Consider the following 21,596-nt stretch of genomic DNA (forward strand, 5'->3'; position numbering starts at 1 on the left):
TCATGGGACAACGTGGCATTTTAAAGAATTTTGTGAATGTTTTGAAACCTTATCATACATTTTACTAGTGAGTCTTTAAAATGCTATTCTTTTAAAATTTACTCTGGAAATCATGTAATTGTGGGACAACGTGGCATTTTGTAGAATTTTATTAGAGTTTTTTAGAAATTTTACCCTACATTTTACTAGTAAAATATATACTAACTTTTACTACATTTTACTAGTAAAATGTATACTAACAATAAATATAATTACTAGTAAAACCCGACATCGATCGACGAGTAATTTCTCGCTGGAAAATGTATGGTTCAAAAACTCTCATAAAATTCTTCGAAATGCCACGTTGTCCCACGTTTACATGATTTTCGGGATAAATTTTAAGAGAAAATTCTCTCTCCGTGTGCGTTTTATATTAATTCTTCAGTCAGGCGCGACACGCATAAACGAGATATCCCCGAATCTATGCGCGATTCGCAGATCATCCGAGACAAATAGATACATCGCGTAAAATCACAGATTTACGATTGCGAATTACAGATCGTCTCGAGCGGGACGTATCACGCTCCCCTTTCTTCTTCTCCTCGCTCTTAACGTATCCGCAATCGCGATACGCCGTAAAGCCCGTATCAGACTACGGTTTGAGATTGAGATTAGATTGAAATTTCCCCAATTAGAGTAAAAGTTATTAAATTCGAGATTAGTAAACTTTACTGTGATTGGTCGAATTTCAAACTAATCACAATCTCAATCCGTAAGTCCGACGCGAGCTTAAGGGGGAATCGGCGCGGCGTCGCGACGCGTCGGCCGAGAACGCGCTACGGCGGAGAACGCCGGGCACCGGCGCCGTGGGTGGGAGTCCTCGAGAGAGTCGCCGAGCCAAGACTACCCGAAAGAGCCGTGCACCACTCAGTCTGTCCGCGGGCGTCCGTCAAGCAGACTTCTGTCCGGCTCTCCGTCTCCCACCCTCCCTGCCACGCTCCCTACCCTACGCGCGCTCCGGTCTCGAAGGCCTCGCGGAAGACACATGTCGTCGGCTAGTGGTGCAGCTGCTACCGGCTAACCCGCGTGACCGCGCGGTGTTAACGTAAACGCGAGTTCACTACGTTGCTCCGGTCCGTCGTCGCGTCGCGCATTGTTTTTCCCCACCCCTCTGTTTTCATCCCCCGCGCGATCGGTTCTCATATATGAAAGTGACTCGACGCGGTGACACAGGGTGCTCGTAGTGCGGCCAGTGAACAACCAGACCGGTGGACAAGATGCGGCGGACGGGGTTTATCTGGGGCCTCCTCGTAGGGCTGGCGGTCGTCGCCGACTGCTTCAACGTCGAGACCAAGCACTACGCGGTGTACCGCATGGAGGAGAGGTCCATGTTCGGCTTCGCCGTGTCGACGTACCGTGACAGATACGCCCGCGGATGGTGAGTCCTCCTTTCTTCATCGTCGCGAAATGGGACCGAGACGAGACGATAAACGCCACCTGAGGATCGGTTGCCATCAATCGAACTCTAAATCTTCGCTGCCGTTCAACGCGCGGGCACTTCGCGACAGGGAGATGTATTTACGTAAAGATCAAGTGACGAGACGTGAGAGAAGACTGTCGATCGTCAATGGTCGCGAGGCGAAGCGACCTTGTTCGTTATATTTGAAAAGACGTAGCGTAAAACACCCTACGCTCCACACAGGATGCAATTTGTTGGGTCCAACCTGCAGGATCCCTGCAGCTCGGACCCAAGTAATTGTGTGGTCTGTGTAGGGGGTCTTAGGCTGGCACTGCATTTGCCGCGCGAACAAATTTTTTAAGCGTCCTGATTGGCTAGGAAATAGAAAAATTCTGGAGACTCGGAAACCTCACTATCCCGCGACCAACCGACACACTTGAAAAACTTGTCATTCGACAGACGTAACGTCAGCGTAATCCGTCGACACGATCGAGCGTCCTGGGGCTCGATTCTTGAATTCACTCGAGAGAGAGAGAGAGAGAAACGAAATACGAAAATCCAGTCCAGTATTGGGAATTGTCCAGTACTGGACAAAAATGTCCAGTAATGCCGCAAATCTGTGCGCCACAATGCCCTCAGCGGTTTTCCCCCCTCGGTTTATCCGATGGAAATTTTTCTCAGTGTACGTTTATCATGCGAATGCATTCAGGAATCGAGCCCCTGGAAGGTGGACCGGTGCATGGCGTTGCCATATCTGTTGCGTGCTGCATCCCTGTGCCAAACCATCTCGCGTGTTCCTCGAGATTCAGGGACTCGATCGTGAATCTTTTCCTCTAGCGTGAACTCGTGAAAAGTGAAAAGTTTCATTGAAGAATTCGATATTCGTTTCTAACATAAAATTTCCAGACAAATAAATACTTCGTAACGCGCTAATAGGACGTAATTGGATAAACGCTTTCCTTAAATAGGCAAATTTTCCCCTCGTTAGCCAGGTGTTTGACTCATCGCGCGATTACACGCGCGATTGACTCACCCGAGTCTGTCGCGAAACGGGAGATATCGGACGTTTGCAATTGCCGTGCGACTCGTCTCGTGTTCCGCCGGGATCGTCACGGCGATGAAATCATTTCAGACCACCGGGGCCCGATTCTTGAATTCACGCGAAGGAGAAACGTATGCGGAAATTCTGCTCTCGCAGAACAGTTGAGAGCCGATTGGTTAAAAACCGTGCGCGATTTCTTTCCATGCGCGATTGGCCAGTTTTATAATTACAGATGTTACTAAACCTGATTAAAGGTGACATGTAAACGTAATCAATGTGTCGACAAGCGTGAATTTTTATGTTGCCAGCAGATAACTAATCACTAGACAATTTTCGACACAACTGGCACCAATTTATTGTCAAGACCTACACAAGGCGCTGCGTTTCAACCATATACGGGTTGTGGTCCTTTTCAAACGATATGACACCATTGCTAGGTCAAGATGTGTAATAACAAGTGTGAATTTCAATATCGCCAGTAGATAATTAATCAATAGACAATTTTCGACACAACTGGCATCAATTTATCGTCAAGAGCTACAAGGCGCTACGTTTCAATGTGTCAAGCTGAACGCATCATCAACGAGATTCCTGCGGCAGCAGCGTGTCGATGTGACTCTTACGTCTCTCGTTACGAAATAAATATTCGAGTCGTGCGCGCCGCAAATCAGAATGAGCGGTCACCCCCCTGTTCGAGATGCCATCCGGATAAGGGTTTTCGCCTCGTGTCTCATCTCGGGCTGTAATAACGAGCGAGATAATCCTCCGACCATCGCCGATAAGCACCCTTCGGGGGGACGGAGAGCTCGCAACCCCCGGAGACGACTGTCCTCCCGCCGGCGCGGCGGTCTGACGAGCGTGCTCGTTCGTTCTCCAATTCCGTGACTCACGCTCGCGACGGGGCCACGAATAAATACGCCTCTGCCTCGGCTCCCGCGTCGCCCGCTCGGCGACGATTATAAATAATATCGGCGAAACGGGGAAACGCGGCTAATAGCGCCGCCCGCATCTCGTCGGGATCCACGGGAAAAATCAACGCCGGATGATGCCGAATAGCGGGCACAATGGAACGCCGCAGCCTCGACCTGCATTATTCGCGAACGATTAGCGATCAGCCGTGAAACGGGCACGCTTACGTTCCCATAATACGGGATATTTCTTCGGCGATGGGAAAAAATGATTTCCAAAAGGAAATCTATACGGTGAGAATTTTCGATTGAAAATTTACTCTAAAAATCGTGTAATCGTGGGACAACATGGCATTTTGAAGAATTTTATGACACTTTTTTGAAATCTTACTATACATTTTACTAGTGAAATGTATGGTAAAATTTCAATAAACTTATCAAATTGTTCGAAGTGCCATGTTGTGCCACGATTACATGATTTTCAGGACAAATTTTAAGAGAAAATTTTAAGAACTTTATGAGAGATTTTAAAATTTTACCATACATTTTACTAGTAAAATATATTTTAAGTATAATTACCATTGAAATATATGTATGGTAAAATTTCAAAAACTCATAAAATTCTTCGAAATACCCTTGTCCCACGATTACATGATTTTCAGGACAAATTTTAAGAGAAAATTTTAAGAACTTTATGAGAGATTTTGAAATTTTACTATACATTTTATTATATTAGTAAAATATATTTTAAGTGTAATTACAAGTGAAATGTATGGTAAAATTTAAAAAAACTCATCAAATTGTTCGAAGTGCCGTGTTGTCCCACGATTACATGATTTTCAGGACAAATTTTAAGAGAGAATTCTAAGAACTGTATGAGAGATTTTGAAATTTTACCATACATTTTATTAGTAAAATATATTTTAAATATAATTATTAGTGAAATGTATGGTAAAATCTCAAAAAACTCGCATAAAATTCTTCGAAATTCCCTTGTCCCACGATTACATGATTTTCAGGATAAATTTTAAAAGAAAATTCTCTTCGTGTATTAAATGAAAATCCAGCGTATCGTACGCGTCCGCTCGCAGCATCTCACGCGGCGCCTCCGAGAGGGCCGATCGTTATTGTCTCCGGAGGAAATGAGGGACGCGTTAAAAAAAAAAAAGGAAAAAGATGTTACCTAAATGACGAAACACGGCGCGTCAGCGACGAGGAGGGGAAACGTCGGCGCGAGGAAGGCCACGCAGGAAGTCCGGATTACACCCGAGGCCTTACGGGGAGCGCGTTTCTCTCGTGGGCGCTTATATTTAGGCCAGGCTCTCTCGGCGCGGGCTTTACGAGCGCGCGGCCGCGTTCGCGCGCTCGTTAATTCCGCCGTTCACGGGGGATTAAAGCGCCCGATCGCCGTCGACCCCCGGAATAGAACGCGCGGGGCCCGGCGGCGTTTGCACGCGGGTCCCATCCCTCTTTCAATCTCTCTCACCGATCGATTTCCGTCGCTCGCGCGCGCCGTCACCCGATATCGCGACTTTTTAAATCGCGATCTAAAATTACGGACGCGCCCCTGCCGTGACTTTGCGGAAACGGAGCGCGAGTGAGCCGTAATTGGATCGGGACAGATTTAACGAGTTTTGCTCGCGCGGGAGGAAATGATGAATTTTTCTCTCTTTTTTTTTATTCTTCCCCTCTCGCGCTTCCTCGCGAATTCGCGCGTCGCTGGACGAGCGTGTATGCAGAATTGCGAGGGGTATGTAGATTTGCGGCATTACTGGGCATTACTAGGCATTTTTTGGGCATTAGTTTGGGCATTGGGCCTTGCTGGAGCATTATAAAGATATGACAAGATAAAACAAGATAAAACATGTAGGGGTCTTCCCGGGATTTTAGGCTGGATTAGAAGTAAAACTCGCCCGAAATAATAATCAGCGTTTATTAGGACACACTCGAACAATCCGATGTACAAGCTAATATAATGTTACGCGACACAAGCCTTTAACGACTCGCTTTACTTGAGTCTCTTTGTCCGAATGTCTTCGTCGACCGGCACACGGTGTATATGTATATATTCGTCGTCTTCGCCGTTACCTCCCGATTATTATTAAATCACGCGACCGTCACATCGCTTTCAAAGACGAGGAACAAGGGAAAGCGATGAGTCGGGCAAATAATAAAGTATCAAAATAATATCTCACGTCGAACGGTTTCCTACAAACAAGATACATATTATAAAATAAGATAATAAGATAAAGTGATTCCCACTAGGCATTAGTGGGCATTGTACGAGATTTTGGTCAGCGGTTTCCCCCTCGGTAGGTTGTTTAGGCGCGGTAACCCGACGAGGCGCGATCGGTTCGTCCGTGAGACACTTCTCGATGCCGGAAGGTCGATGCAACCGCACACATAAGCGCTGCACCAAATCTCACCAGAACAATGCCTATAGAGCCACACAATTAGATCGGTCGATCAATGCTAGCGCTGTGTTCGAAAACACCCGAATGCCACAGTGAGTCATTTTATCCTTAACGTGCGGTGAGCAACAAAGATAAGATGATACACTGGGATGTCATTTTATCCTTAACTTACGGTGAGCAACAAGGATAAGATAAAATACCAAGCGAGAAGAGCCATGTAGGTCCGAGCAAGATGTAGGTAGCTCAATAATTGTAATTTAAAATGTGAATTCATATACAGTTTTCCATCTTTGTCCTGCGCGCCGGTTTCGACGCGGATTGAATTGAATTGGGATTGGCGATCGGCGATTGTCTTCTAGCCAACGGCTGCGTTCAGCAGAAAACGCTGCTTTGCAACTTGTTGCAAAATTCAGATTCACGAATTTTACAACAGTTGCAAAGCAGCTCATTCCGCTGAACGTAGCCAATGAGAGCAAAGCAGCCAGCGATTGAGTCAACTCTCATTGGCTAAAGGATAATCGTCAATCGCCAATCCCAATCCAATTCCAGTCGGCAATTGGCACAAGTTCTAGTTTCAAGAAATGTGTAGCCAATCAACTTGCAGCTATATTCCATAAAAGCTGCAAGTTGATTGGCCACACATTTTTCGAAACTAGAACCTGGACACATGCCTTTAGAAGCGATGTACAGAGGAGCGAGCGCGAACTCCGAGGAAAGATCCTGTTTCCTTCGGACAGGAGACTGAATTGAGACCCCGGCCTCCCGTCGCGGCCTCATGCATACGATTGGGAGCAGCCGCGCGCGTCTCGCATCCGATACGCCACCTAATATCTACGAGCGCTCTAAAGTACGCACAATGTGCCATTACCGCCGGCGGCGGTAATCTCCTCCATATATCTACCCGGCCGGTACATATATTCATGCATAATCCCGGTCTCGTTTACCATTCGTAAAAAAGGGAATGTAATGCGATTACAATCGCGGCTGCGCGAGCGCATACGCCCTGCCGCGTGTAAATCTCACGGGAAATTGAAACTCGGATACAACGCGCGCGCGCGCGCGGCGATCCGCGTAAAGATCGTCCGATCCTTTTTTTTTTATCGCGATCAGCTGCGCGATATAATTTTACGTCGCGCCCGGTCGAGCTCATCTCCGCGCTCCTCTCCCAGAACCGAGAGAAACTCTCGAAATCGCGTTCGGCCGTTGATTTATCGGCGCTTAAATTTAATATGCCCGCGCGATTTTGCGCTCTCCGCGGGCACGATGCATCTCGCGGACACGGGCACGAGGGAGCACCGCCGAGAGTAAGGTGTATAAATGTCAGCGTATAGCAGAACACGTATTGCGTGATTCATTGCGCGATCGCATCGACGATCGTGTCTTTAAGAGGCGAATTCAGTCACGACCGCGCGCAACAGGAACAAATGGGAAGATCGAGTCACGCGCGTCCCGCCGTGCGCGGCCCGGATGACTCGTCTCCATTTTCCGAATTTGCCGCTCGCGTGCGCGGAAACCTGCCCGCGCGCGCGACCACGTACTAAATATAGAAATTATTTCACGCGCGGCCAAGTCACGGCGGAGCGAAACGTCGATAAGCCGCCCGTCGTCGCAGTCGTGAGCGTTCAAGGCGAAATGTCAGGAATGGCGCGATATCGCGGCCGGGCTGTTCCCAGCTTCGCTTATTACCGATCGTATTGGCGCCTCGGGCAGAAGGTTACTCCAATTATTGCAGCGAAGCCGCGCGATTACGATAAGTTAATTATATGCGGTGCACCTAAGTTGCACCGTTTCCTGGATAATTTGCGTCAAGTTCGTATATGCTTCGTAGAAAGCTCGTACAACGCCCCGCTCGCTTCGATATTGTAATACGAATTCAAACGTGGAACGCTGTTTTAATCGAATTAACCGAGAGAAACCCGAGGGGGAAACCGCTGAGGGCATTGTGGTGTACAGATTTGCGGCATTACTATGCATTTTTTGGGCATTAGTTTGGGCATTAGGCCTTGCTGGGGCATTATAAAGATAAAATAAGATAATAAGATAGAGTAATGCCCGCTGGGCATTAGTGGGCATTGGTGTACAACATTTTGGTCAGCGGTTTCCTCCTCGAATTTAACTTTGTCTTAAATACACCCGGGGGGAAACCGCGGAGGATATTGTGGTGTACAGATTTGCGGCATTACTAGGCATTTTTGGGCATTAGTTTGGGCACTAGACCTTGCTGGAGCATTATAAAGATACAATGAGATGGAACAAAATAAAATTCAGAGACACTCTATTTTCCCTGAAGAAAATGAGCACCATATCTTCTTTTTTACAAAAGTTAGAGACTGGACAAACTTTGGATACATACATGTAGACAGACAATTTTTAGAAATATGATCTTCAGACGTTTTGAAGCATTCTAAACATATTGGCAAAGAAAACTCGAGACAAAATTTTTTCACGAAAACATAGCTTCCTCTACGAGAGAGCAATAAATAAGACAAAATAAAACGATAAGATAAAGTAATGCCTACTGGGCATTAGTGGGCATTAGTGGGCATTGGTGTACACGATTTTCATCAGCGGTTTCCCTTTCGGAGAAATCGTTTCATGTTTACATACACTGTTTTTTAAAACGTTACAACATTTGAGAGTATATTCTGCGCGGTGTAACGCAAGTAACGATCGTTCTTCCGAGAAGTTAAAGGAGAATACGATAGAGACAAGTGCTTTTCGCGATTCTCAAGTATCTCGACACGCGATCGACCTTACTGGCTTAAAGGCGCCGCGAGCAATGTATCGGCGATGACGTTGAAATACATGTAAATGATTTCACGACGCGACGTCTCGCGGGCAAAGTCAACACGCCGATAATCGACTATTCAGAACGGAATTAACGGCTCGGGCCCATTGTTCGGCCAGATGATTGAAATCGCTAATTGACACGCGTCACAACATAACGGAGCGTAGATATCGCTGAACCGTTTTCTTCGGAGAAAGAAATTGACTCTCCTTTGTAGGCTCATCTATCGTGCGAAATGATAGCCTCGCGCTGATATTCCGGGAAGCGCAGTCTCCTTATCACCGGCCGCTTCCACGTGATAAGCCACACGGCACGGCTAATGACGAATCGCAGTGAGCTTCATTTCTGCGCGAGACATATGTACGAGAATATTAGATATTGTAAAACCGCAGAGGGAACATTACGCGTTATGAGACCAAAGAGATAATAAGATACCGTGAAACTTCTGACAATCCGAGAAAGGAGAGGCATACGACGTGAGGCATAGTAGAGAAAAGCGCCGTATTATGAGATCGACTTCTAACATCAGACAGCAGTTTTCAACATCCAAACTCAATCATAAATCTTTCATCGCTCGAAACGATTGTATGACCTAACAATGAATTTTCCACTGAACGAATTTCACTTTAAGGGCAACAAATTCATGGTGGAACCTACTAATAATGCCTATGAATTTTGCAGAAACCCCGCTATCTCATAACAAAAGACTTTCCTGTACTACTATGTTCGCTCTTTGTCGGCCCTTTAATCTTTTCGCTCCCGATCACGTGGTATTTCGCCGTAGCCTTGGTCAGGAACCAGCAGCGTGTGCGCGTACGCGGAGAGAATTTCCTTTGAAAATTTATCGTGAAGATATTGCATTTTAAAGAATTTTATGAGAGTCTTTTGAAGTTTCACTAGTAAAATGAACAGTAAACTTTCCAAAAAACACAGCTACACTACCACAGACTGATTTCCCTCTACCGCGCACGACTTCTCTCTCACTGGTCTGACCAGAACAATGTCGGATGCGCAGAAGAGATCGACGCAAAACGGGACAAATGGCGGAGTGAACATGCTAATTACACCGTGATATGAGGCGTGCCGAGTATCGCCGTCTTTATATTATTATATAAGCTCATATTTTCTACGGTCGTGCGAAGATAGTGGTAATCGACGTTCCTCGTTCTGTTGACTTCCGATCCCTCGTGCGCGTCACAGGTCGGTTCATTCAACGGGCGTTGTTCGCGCACGGCGTTACGTTCGTCCGCATAAAGAGTGCGGTGCTTACGACGCGTGTCGAGACGGAGGAGGAAATGAGGATTCAATTTCCTCGTCGCTTCCGGCCGGGCGAAATGAAAGTCGGAGAGACCGATCGAGCCGAGCGTCGCGCTCGGTCGTCGTATATTTTTTTTTCCTTCCTTCACTTGCATTCCTGTCGATTAATTTATTCGCGTGGCAGGTATGCCCGATCAGCGCGCGGTTATACGGCCGCGGCTGCGACTTCGGGCGCCGCGAAAGTTAGCCGTTTGTGGCACAGCGGTGATGCACGATGATTGTGCGGAGCAGCATCCTTCGATCGTTGAATCTCGTAAGCGGAGATTTAAAGCGGCGGCTCGCAAAAGTGATCGCCGGTGCCACAACCTCCCGGAATGAGTTACGGGACGCGCGAGATCGTCCGCTATCGTAAAAACGCCGGCGAGTGGCGAAAGTGCGTAAAAAAAAAAAAAACAAGGCACGAGCGATATTTTGTTATCGGCCTTTCGTTTTATTCTACCGTGCGACATCGAATTAATTTACGTTGTCAACCGTCGTCTTCGAGAGAAGTAATGAAGCGGATATCGGTCACGCAATCGAGTTTTTTTTTTCTTGTAAGGCGGCAAATTTCTCGCTGTACCACAAGAATTGCATCGTTGCACCGCGTTGCGTCACGAAAAATGCAGATGTGTGAAATGCGCGCGGAGCGGCTCGCGTGCCTGTAACTTTTCCAACGCCGTTCATCGTCTCCTCTTATTCACCATCTATGGTTCACCTTATTTTACCCGACGCCCACCGACGCATACCTGCCCACCTACCACACCTTGGAACTGATTATTAATCCGCGGTAAACGTCAGACGCATCGATATAGATGCAGAAACATGACGATAATTGAAAATTGTCCCTCCCCACGATATACATGTTCTGTAGTGATTGCTACACCCAGAAAGAAGCTTCTTCAAAATTGAACAACTTCTCTTCTCTGACCTTATCAGACTTTTATTTTATTTCGAAGAAATGATTAACCCTAATCAAAATTTTATTTGATTGAATTCGAGGGGGAAACCGCTGACCAAAATCTTGTACGCCAATGCCCACAAATGCCCAGTGGACGTTACTTTATTTTATAATCTTATTTTATCTTATTTCATCTTATTTTACCTTATTTTATCTTTATAATGTCCCAGCAAGGCCTAATGCCCCAAAAATGCCCAGTAATGCCCAGAATTGGAATCTCTAAGAAAATTCATATCTACACGGAGAAACCGATATGGTTACCACATGTCTAAAGCTAAGACTCCATAGATGCGTTGAGCTGCGGCAACGCGTGCGGCAACGCAATGCGTTCGACTCTATTGGTGCGTTAAACAATCGTGACACCGCATTGACGGAATGAACACTAACCTCAAACATAGTACAGGACAGGATCTTACATGATGAATGATTAATTCATTCAGACTCTCACTAGAAGATTGATTAGAATCCGAATCCATATTAAAGAGATCCGTATCCACATATAACCTACGAGCGATTATGAGGGTTATGTTTGGCGGTTACCGTCTTGCCGCTGCGGCAAAATCAAGAAATTTTGATTTTAACGCAAGGTTGACGCAGGTGACTTGCGGCAGTTTTCTGATTGGTCCATATATCTGCCGCACGGCGTTGCCGCAGCTCAACGCACCTATGGAGTCTTAGCTTTAGGGTTGGCACAAACCCAATAAATAGTGATATTGGGACAGCTATATCTGTGGTTGTCATACCCACATTGGTATGATAAGTAGCGGAGACAACTATACGCGTTTTGTGCAGCAAACTTAGTGAAAGTTGCAACACAAAACAATGTAGATGCCCCTACTATTTATACGGCAACATTTTTATTTTATTTATTTTTGTCTTAGCCGGTCTTTCCGCGTATCTCTTCAAATCCAGCATATGTTCTGGTAAAAGTAAATAAAACATTGGTAGATTCAAAGAAGCATGATTTTAACGTGTCCCGTCTGTTCAACCTAAATAAATCGTTTTCCTGGGTGTAAATTTGAACATAACATTTCATATTTTTTCTACCACTCGTCCCGATTCCGCCGTAAAAGTACGAAATTCTCCAGGAAACAATCAATTTTCACGAAACCCTTCGTAATTATCGCCCCGCTCTTTCGGAACTGCAGCGTTACAATGGAAGGCCGAGGATACGCTCGATGCGGGGTTGCGAGATCGTGCGATTCTTTTTTCGCCTCCGAAAATCGGGACGGACGGACGGACGGACGTCCGATCCGAGAACGCGAAGGGAAGAGAGAGAGACATACTGAGGCAGGGAAAAGAGAAGCAGACGGTAAATGAGGATCGCGTGAGGCACGTGCCCAAAGCTCGGACCGTGTCATTATGCAGACGAGAGAGCCGGCAGCCTCGAGGCTGCCTGTTACCTTTACCTGCCTTGCACACGCGTGCGGCACGCATACACGCGCACGGGATACGGACGGTTATATCGCGACGGCACGCGAGGATCATCCCGCCGTAACGCATTAAATTCGTAACCCCTCCCGGGTTTATAAGTCGAATAAAGCATCTGAAGAATATCAGATTGAAATCAAGTTGAGATCATGTGCAAGTCAATAATCAGATTGACATTTAGAAGATTTCATCGCGACGTCTGGAAAATATTCTATAGATGTCCCCGATCTAGTCACATTTCAATTTATATCATATTGAAGTCGACATCTCCATTAATAATAATTAATAATCAAGCTTTTTAGTCGACATTAACCGGTCAGTGTTTTAATACAGAAAATTTATTGCGAAAAATATTACCTGAGCCAGGGTTTCAACCTGGACTTCCCTACTGTCTAGGCGGGCGTCTCACCAACTCGACCACTGAGGTATCTTCATTAATATCTGCTGTGTATCAATTAAATCATCAACAATTGGTTACATTGATACGGCATCTTCTATACATCAAATTGATATGTACCTATGCATCCTATATTTATACAGCACACATGTCTAAAAGACATCTTTTAAGATGTCTTAAAGACGTCTTTTAGACATACATATCTAAAAGACGACCTAAGGACGTCTTCAAGATGTCTTGTAGACATACGTGTTGTTTCGGTAAATGTTAAATATACGCCGACAAGATATCGATAAAGTGCTGATCTCTATCGATCTTGTTGCGAAGATCGAGGAAGAATCTAATCGTCGTCAAATCAAACGGTCCGAAAAATCCTAATCGATATCGATTTGATCATCGACTTGTGAACCTGGGCTCGGCTGGAATATAGTTCCACGGGTAACGGGGTGCCCGTCGCGCGAAAGACGACGGCCTGGATCGTCGGACGGACCCTCGAATTGGCCGGCCTAATGTCACGTTGCGCTACCCAAAGTGACACGGCCGGAATCGCAAATGTGACTTACACTCGCGGTTACTCACGTCGCGTATAACTCACGATCGGCGTAATGGACGCGCGATTATGCGAAATGAGTCTGCGATCGCTCACTAAGGACGTGGTCTTCAAACGATCACGTAAACATCAAATCTCTCGTTATCCGAAGGAGGCGATAAAGCTATTACAGCTGGAGCCGCACATTAATTTTAAGTGTAAATCACTCTGATCGTTTCGTATAGCGAGGCGTTCGTTTGATTAGCATATGACGCGGCAGTGGAACCTTTCTCCTCGAGAAAGATTACAACGCAACGAGAAAGAAACGGTTAAAATATATCAGTCACGTTCTGCCTCTTGTGAACCTAAGCTCTGTTCCTTTAATTTATTACACTGAATATTTGATACCATATCGCTTGAAAAGGACCACAAACCATGGTCAAAACGTTGTGAGTTTTGAACATAAAAATTGCCAGACATGGTCCAGCCATCGTTCAAGTCTTAAAATATATCACTTGACCGTGATTTCGTTACGTGAAATTTCAATTATTGCATCCTCGAACGGATGCAATAATTAAAATAAACCAAATTTTTCACTCGCGCGCCACTTGATCCTCTCATAGCCACTGACATGCATGTCCCACTTGCAAGATTAAAAAAAACCAAGGGGTAAATCGCTGACCAAAATCATGTACACTAATACCTACTAATACCCAATAGGCATTACTTTATCATATCGTCTTATTTTATCTTATTTATTGTTTTAGAGGAAGCTTTGTTTTCGTGAAAAAAATTTGTCTCAAGTTTTCTTTACCAATATGTTTAGAATATGCTTCAAAACATCCAAAAATCACATTTCTAAAAAATGTCTGTATGCATGTATCCAAAGTTTGTCCGGTCTCTAGCTTTTGTAAAAAAAAGGAGATATGGTGCTCATGTTTTTTTAGGGGAAATAGAGTGTCTCTGAATTTTACCCTGTTCCATCTCATTGTATCTTTATAATGCACCAGCAAGGCCTAATGCCCAAACTCATGTCCAAAAAATGCCTAGTAATACCCAGTAATGCCGCAAATCTGTACACCACAATGCTCTCGGCGGTTCACTCCTCGAAAAACTTACCGATTTTGTACTGATTTATTCTGAAGAATTACATTATATCAATAAAAACGATCATCACCAAAGGGTTGAACTCACTTTCGTCGTCGACGTGCGACTTCTTCGTGCGGCAATAATACGAAACGTGACGGGTGTTTGATATTTCCGAGAACAAAAAATATACTATACACCCAGAAACTTTACGTGACCAGTTTCCTTCTCGACGGGTAGATGCGGATGTACAATATGCGCGGTCAGTTCTGCTCGCCATATGCTACGGCACGTCAACGTGTCACTCCCTCGAAACTGCATTGTTCCTTGTAACTGCGTTTGACATATGTTTCCTCTACCATCGAAGTTCATGAGATCCGTCGTGGCCAGTTCAGCCAACCGAAAAACAATTTGCAGGTCTCGGGGGATTTATAGTATAAAGCTTCCCTGACAATTTCTTCGTTACCTCGAAATCTTCGCTCGAAGAGCATTATGCAGTCTGTTCTTTATAGCAGAACTGGCTGCATTAGTTCAGAGTATATCTTTTTCCCTCCACATTAGAAGAAGGAAGATAAACTCTGAAAGATAAATTATCATTAACGTTTTTAAATAATTAGAAAAATAGCCAAAGGCAAATTTCTAGCAATGCTGACAATCATAGCAAAGGCTTTGTATTGACAGATTCTAGAAAAGTATCGAAGAATGTCTTCAGACTATATGGATTTGTTCTTTGCAGCTGAACTGGCTGCACTAGTTCAGCTGCAAAGAACAGATCCACGTAGAAGAAGACATTCCTAGAAATTTGCCCTTTGATGATTTTTCTAATTGATTGAAAACGTTAATGATAATTTATCGATATTTCATGCTGATTGCGTAAATGTCACATTGTAATTTCCGACGAATTATTCTCGACGAAAGAAATTTATTTACATGCCATTTGTATGTTCCGTTGATTAAGCACGCGACAAACCAGATAAACGACTGGGTAATCTCGGCAACGATGTGGTTACATAATCGCAATCGCGTTAACAATAGTGTCGCCTCAATAAAAGTGGGTCATTGTATCGCGACCTGGGATGAAACGATTAAATTCGTGCTAATTAATGATATTAAAGCAGCTTGGTCTTGATTCCCTTCGGTCGTTTCGCAATTGCTCCGTGCAGTGAAATGTGTATCGAAAAATTATTTGACTTGTTTCTTTTTTTAATCGTTCGATATTCTGCGCGTTATTTTTAATAAGAAGACTCCTAAATGCGATTCGCAACTGTTTCACGACGGAATTCGAAACACGAATGTCGATAACATTCGGGAAGAAATGAGTGGGCACAGCTGCTCTCGATAATGAGAATTGCAGGACATGAATTAGCATTTTGTACATGCTCGAGTGTGACTAATGCGAGGGACCTTTCTTGTATTTCACAAGATCCGCCGCTCGGTTCACAGCTATCGTTGCTTTCGTTGCCTGAAGAAGATGAGAAAATCTCAGCGTCTGAACGTTGCTTTGATATCGTCATTTGACATTTTCATTTCAAAATTATTTCACAGCTACGAAAAACATATTCGTATGCATTTTTTGTGTATATTTCGTGCACTCCGCGTGATAACAATTTGTGACCGAGTTCGAGCTTTGCTGGCTTCGTTATCGCGAGAGAAAATGTATAGACTTTTCTATTTTGTGCGCTAAAGGCGTGGCAACTCCTGTTGGGAGTTCTGGGTAGCCCCTCAAGAATTCTATCGAAAACTATTAAGGCTCGAAGCGCTACGACCGATGAATAAAAAGTTCTCGCGATTTTTCATACTTCGGTTCGAAAAATTTCCAAGTCCCGAAGGAGGAAAATTTTTTAACAGTTCCAGCAGTTCTATTGAGAGTTCTGGGTAGCCCCTCAAGAGTTCTAAAGGAAATCCTAATGGCAAAATTAAATATTTCCAATACTTTTAGTGTTATCGCTGATTTCGAGATTTCATTTTGTGAAGTTAGCATATCCAAGTTTCAAATTTAACTTTTTTAGGTTAATTCGCCAGAACTATTTTTAAAATTGATAAGGAACTCTAGAACTCTTCGGGGTGCATTCAGAACTGAAAAAAAAAATTTTTTGAGACATGAGGTGCCAACTTCACAGAGGTCGTGAGCTGCGATCAGACGCGTCACCAACGTGCTCCAAAGTCATATTATTTTCAAAAAGCAAGTCTTGGAGCACTAGCCTTTTTAATATATTTAATTGCTACAAGTATGCACATATATATTACGCTTATCTTTTGAACATTTGCATAACACAGATTCTTCCACCTCGGACTCTGTTCGAGATAAAAACCAGAGAGATCTGATAATTTTCGAATGTACATTTAACACCGACGATTTTACGTCATAAAGCAAGCTTTCTCGAAAATATGTCTTACAGGCGTTTATTTGCGAACGAGAGACACGGCGAGTAAATTTTTTCCCCCCCTCAGAGGAGGGCACGTAGACGAGATAAAACATGTTTATCGTACGTCTAGAGTGACAAATTCGCGACGCCGAGAGCGAAACTGTCACGATCGGCCGTAATCGTGGATTACATTGCCGCGGAATTGCGGTACTATTACGCGGCTCGCGCACACGCGCGATTTCGCTTTGAATGGTGATTACAGGTTTGCCCACAGCGAGGGTCGAATGGTGTGAGTGAGGAGGTGCTCCTTATAAAGTAGCGCCGGCTCGACATCGATATACGCCTCCGTTCGCGTTACGTCATCGACTGATCGTGCGTATCCTCGACGCACGTTGCGTACGACGTCTTTAAAGACCTTACGCAATTCGAGGCTCGAAGACGTTTTCTTAAATGCAGAAAAAAAATTCGTAATTGAAACTTTCTTTCATTTCAACGCGCGATATATCCCGCGATCTTATCGATCTTATCGATCTTATCGATCTTTCTCTACATTCTTCTACATGCAAATAAAGATATCATGAGATATAGAATACTATTTATTAAATGAAATAATTGTTTTTGTTAAATATGAAATCCCGCGATCTTATCGATCTTTACGCCCCGAATTATTTTTAAATAATGTCAAGTTTCTTTTAGCAATATATTTCTCCTGTTGACCAACAAAACGTATTTATACCTCGTTGCTATCCATAAGATTGTATACTGACAAAAACTTTTTTAAACTAAGTAAATAGTTTTACTTAATTTTTTTACTTAAGTAAATATTTATTCTATTTAAATAACAATATCAAATTTCAGGTAAATCTATGTATTATATTAAGTAAATTAATTTAAATCATTACATTTTCTACATTCAAATAAAGATATCATGAGATATAGAATACTATTTATTAAATGAAATAATTGTTTTTGTTAAATCCAATTTTCTTCGCTGTGAAAATTACATCTTAGTAAACATTTTATAGAATTAAAATAAAATTTTTTAATTTAAAATTATCTATTCTTTCATATTTAATAAATACTTAAATTAAAGCAATACATGTTTTAATTTGATTATTATTTTTAAATTTAAGCTAATGAGCCATCAGGAGCCACCTAATAAATAATTTTCTTGAGTAAAGTAATTTTTTTTTTATTAGGATATCTTTTTTATCAGTGTACTACAATTGTGAATGTATTGCGCAACATTCATTTGACCCACGTGAAACTTGTGAATATTATTTCAAGAATTCGATAAATTTTTGACGGAGATTTGTAGCTCAGTGAACTCCGCTTAATAAAGCGGAAAATTACCATGACGATAAAGATCTGAAATAATTATCAGAAATGCGCTATGAAGTTTAATTAGCATATACACGCGAATACCCGCAACGAAGGGATGCGTATCGCGCAGATCGGAGCGAAATTTCGCGCTGATCGGGCACCGCGAGCTATGCTGATTTTTATTATCCCCAGCAATAGCGCGGAGCGCCGCGTGTGCATATCGTACGAAAGGCGTATTCCGCCTGGTTTAAATTTCCTAGCACGCGCTGGCTCATTAACATATACGTTTGTTGAAGAAGCTGAACCGCGCGCGCGAGTTCGCTGAACTCCGCTCTTTAATCGGCGAGATTTCACTCTAAAAGTTTATCGAACATTTGGCGCTGAACTAAAATAGAAGTGAGAACAGAACAAGAGGAGATTGAAACAATTGCAAGGAAATTAAAATGATAATTTTAATCTTCCTTAATTATTGTTTTGGTTTCTTAATTTTACAACTCTTAAATTTTTTAATGATTGCTTCCAGTTTTAGTTAATTAGTTTTACCTGCGATAACGGATTCCCTTGGGATTTGTAATCGATTTTATTGACATTGTGTTTCTATCAATTTTACGCTATAGAAATGTACAATTTTTCTGTTCACGGCGGTACTTTATTTCAGTTTCTATAAGTATTTCCGTTTTGCATATGATTTGTTTAGCATTTAGTGATTCGATTCGATCATAAGTGCGAAAAGGACGTACTTGATATCGGCACTCGATCTCTTCCCATAATCTTCTCATCGGTTTGCGTCTTTTAAGAAAGTACAGTAATTATTACGACGCAAACAAATTCTGTATACGAGTAAAATATGATAAAGTTGGAGCTTTTTTATGTAGGAGAGAAATTACTATTGGATAGCGTCAGTTCCAATAATCGTAACCGGCATCTTTTTTTGTGGAGACGAGTCGCGTGTATATTTTCCAGTGGCGTTTAAGAGGCGCTTTCCTTTGTAGAGAGGGCAAGGGATCTTAAGTGTTGCGTGATTTCCGGCTTGAAACCTGAGGTTGCATTACAATCGTCATTCTTTATGCCCGTACACGAGTCTCCATTTGGCTGTAATAGTTGTAACGGAAGTTAAATCCAGTCAAACGCACGTTCGGGGCGACGCAACATACCGCGTAAGTAGCACGTGGCTGCATGAGAAAGCAATATGTTTTATTAAAGCCAGTTGGAGTCTATACACTGAGAAAAATGTCCGATTAAATATAACCGGATAATTCAATTACAAAATAACAAACGGATATATCCGATTAAATTGTATATCCGATGAAAAATGTGATCGGTTTTTCAATCGAATTTTATCGATAAATTTCATCAGATGTGTCCATAATTTAATCGGAAAACGTAATCGGAAAAATTAACCATCGAAAACACTATTTAATTGGTTTATCCGATAAAAATTTTTCTCAGTGTATTTGCATTGGCAGAACAGACGGGACATTTTTCACCATTTAAAGAATAAGCGATTATTACATCGGTCAATCAGTTTGAAATATCTAATTATTCACGTTATTTATGCAATAACGCGCAATAGACTGAATCAGTTTTCTATCAATCCTACACTGGTTTATCTATAAATTATAAATTATTCATTTGTCGCTCGTATGTTTCTCTGTACGCATTTCTATAAATAATTCATCCGTCATCTGCGTACAGACATTTTTCCGCATGAAAGAGTATTCATGCGGATAAAGGGTTAAGAAGATTCACAAGCAAGACACACGCGATACGTTTCCAAAAAGATAACGGCCGTCTTTCGCGAACAATAACGCTACGAATGGAATGGAGAGCGGCGCGACGATCCCGATCTTTCGGCCTTGGCAGAATAGTTGACTTGTAGTTTCAAGACAACGTTTATAAAATATTCTATTGTTAATAGTCGTACGATTGTTACTTTTGTGTATTTACATGTGTACGCTTGTTCTTTGTACAAGAGCGTTATTGCACGTTATTTTAAACAAAGACTCGGAGCATAGCACATTGTTCTTCAAAGTATAAGACAGCCTTTCTGTTAAGAGGATGCTAAAGTCATCACCACATCGCTTTATAAGTAATTGTGGTTAGGCTTCACATGCTGATATTTTTAATTTCTCTTCGTTTTTTATATAAAGTTGTGAACCCCCCGCTTTGTTTTTGCGCGTACTGTAATCGCGTGGAAGAATTTTGTAATTTTATAAAGCCAAATTCAAATTGCTCACGATTAAAAAATTGAAAATTTCAAATACCAATATCTTTCTCATTAGACTTCTGACCCGAGTGTTTCAAGTATAAAAACGTTCTGCTATGCGGTCCGCAACTTATCCTGGTATTATTTTAGGCGTAAAAACTAATAAAAAGATTCAGCAGCGCAAAAACTATATTCGAATGTGTCGGTAAAACAGATGACTTTAGCATCCTCTTAAGGGCCTTAAACCAAACATCAGTGCGAGCCAGTTGGTAGCGCTTCCGTGGATCATTATCACAAACACCGCGACGCTAAGGTGTATGACATACCGCGTGAAACTCCATCGAACTCGTTATCAGTAAGGGCCTGAGCAGAATGGCTGTCTTGTACTCTTGAGACATACGACAATTATTGTACGTTACCTCAAGACAAAGGCTTAAATCATAAAACATTATCTTAAGGCGGTCTTAAGAGTATAAGGTCCAGTTTCACAAACGTCGGTTAACTGTTAACCAGAGTTCAGTCGACTTCCTATCTTTCTCTATCTTGTTATCCAAGAAGAGACAGAGGATCAATTAACCATGGGTTAGCGGTTAAACGACGTTTGTGAAACTGGCCCTAAGACAGCCATTCTGCTCAGGCCCTAAGCAGCTCGAAGAAATCTGACTTTGTTGCCTGACTTAGGGTACTACTACATTTGTCGTACAAGTTTTTTGAGCGCGCTGATTGACTGCAGGACAGAAACTTTCTAGATACATTCGAAAACTTATCTATCCTGCAACCAAACAGCACGCTTGAAAAATTTGTCGTACGACACATTTTTTAAGCACGTTGATTGACTGCAGGATAAAAAATGTCTAGATACTCAAGAATTTTACTATCTTGGATCTAATCAACATGCTTGAAAAATTTGTCGTACGACAAACGTAACACCAACCTTAGTCTAATGTTACATTTGTCGTACGACAAATTTTTCAAGCGTGTTGATTGGCTGTAGAATAAAAAGTTTCTAGAAACTTAAGGACTTTTCTATTCTGCAGCCAATCGACATGATTAAAATATTTGTCGTACGACAAATGTAATATCAGCCTTAGGCTGCGGCCCACTTGATGCTGCAGATGTTTCAAAGCGCTCTTCTTCTTTCTTTCAACAAAAGAGGAAGGAGAGTGCTTCGAAGCGTTCGCAGCGTCAAGTGGTCCGCAGCCTTAATAACATATTAATAATTCAGTTAACGTTACCGAACGCGGTACTTTTGGCGCGATTTCACGCACGACGCCCTCGTGGAAGGCGTTGCGTACGACATTCGTCACACGCGCGACGTGCGTGCGTGGATTCGCCCTCGTGGAGAACGCAAAGACAGAGAAAGGACCGAAAGAGAGAGAGAGAGAGAGAGAGAGAGAGAGAGAGAGAGAGAGAG

The 21,596-nt window shown here is 43.0% G+C and overlaps 1 protein-coding gene across 2 annotated transcripts in view; it reads left to right on the plus strand.

Moving 5' to 3' along the window:
* The first annotated feature begins 825 nt into the window (after positions 1-825).
* The window catches only part of LOC105561106 (integrin alpha-PS2-like), a 78,171-nt gene continuing 57,400 nt past the window's right edge, over positions 826-21,596 (plus strand). For both annotated transcript variants that reach the window (XM_012010800.1, XM_012010799.1), the window contains exon 1: positions 826-1,417. In XM_012010800.1, the coding sequence (XP_011866190.1) occupies positions 1,257-1,417 (161 nt within the window). In that variant the 5' untranslated portion in view covers positions 826-1,256. The remainder of the gene's footprint in view (positions 1,418-21,596) is intronic.

This window comes from Vollenhovia emeryi, unplaced genomic scaffold (assembly GCF_000949405.1).
Source record: "Vollenhovia emeryi isolate VEMERY1.0 unplaced genomic scaffold, V.emery_V1.0 DF939211.1, whole genome shotgun sequence".
Taxonomy (NCBI): Eukaryota; Metazoa; Arthropoda; class Insecta; order Hymenoptera; family Formicidae; genus Vollenhovia; species Vollenhovia emeryi.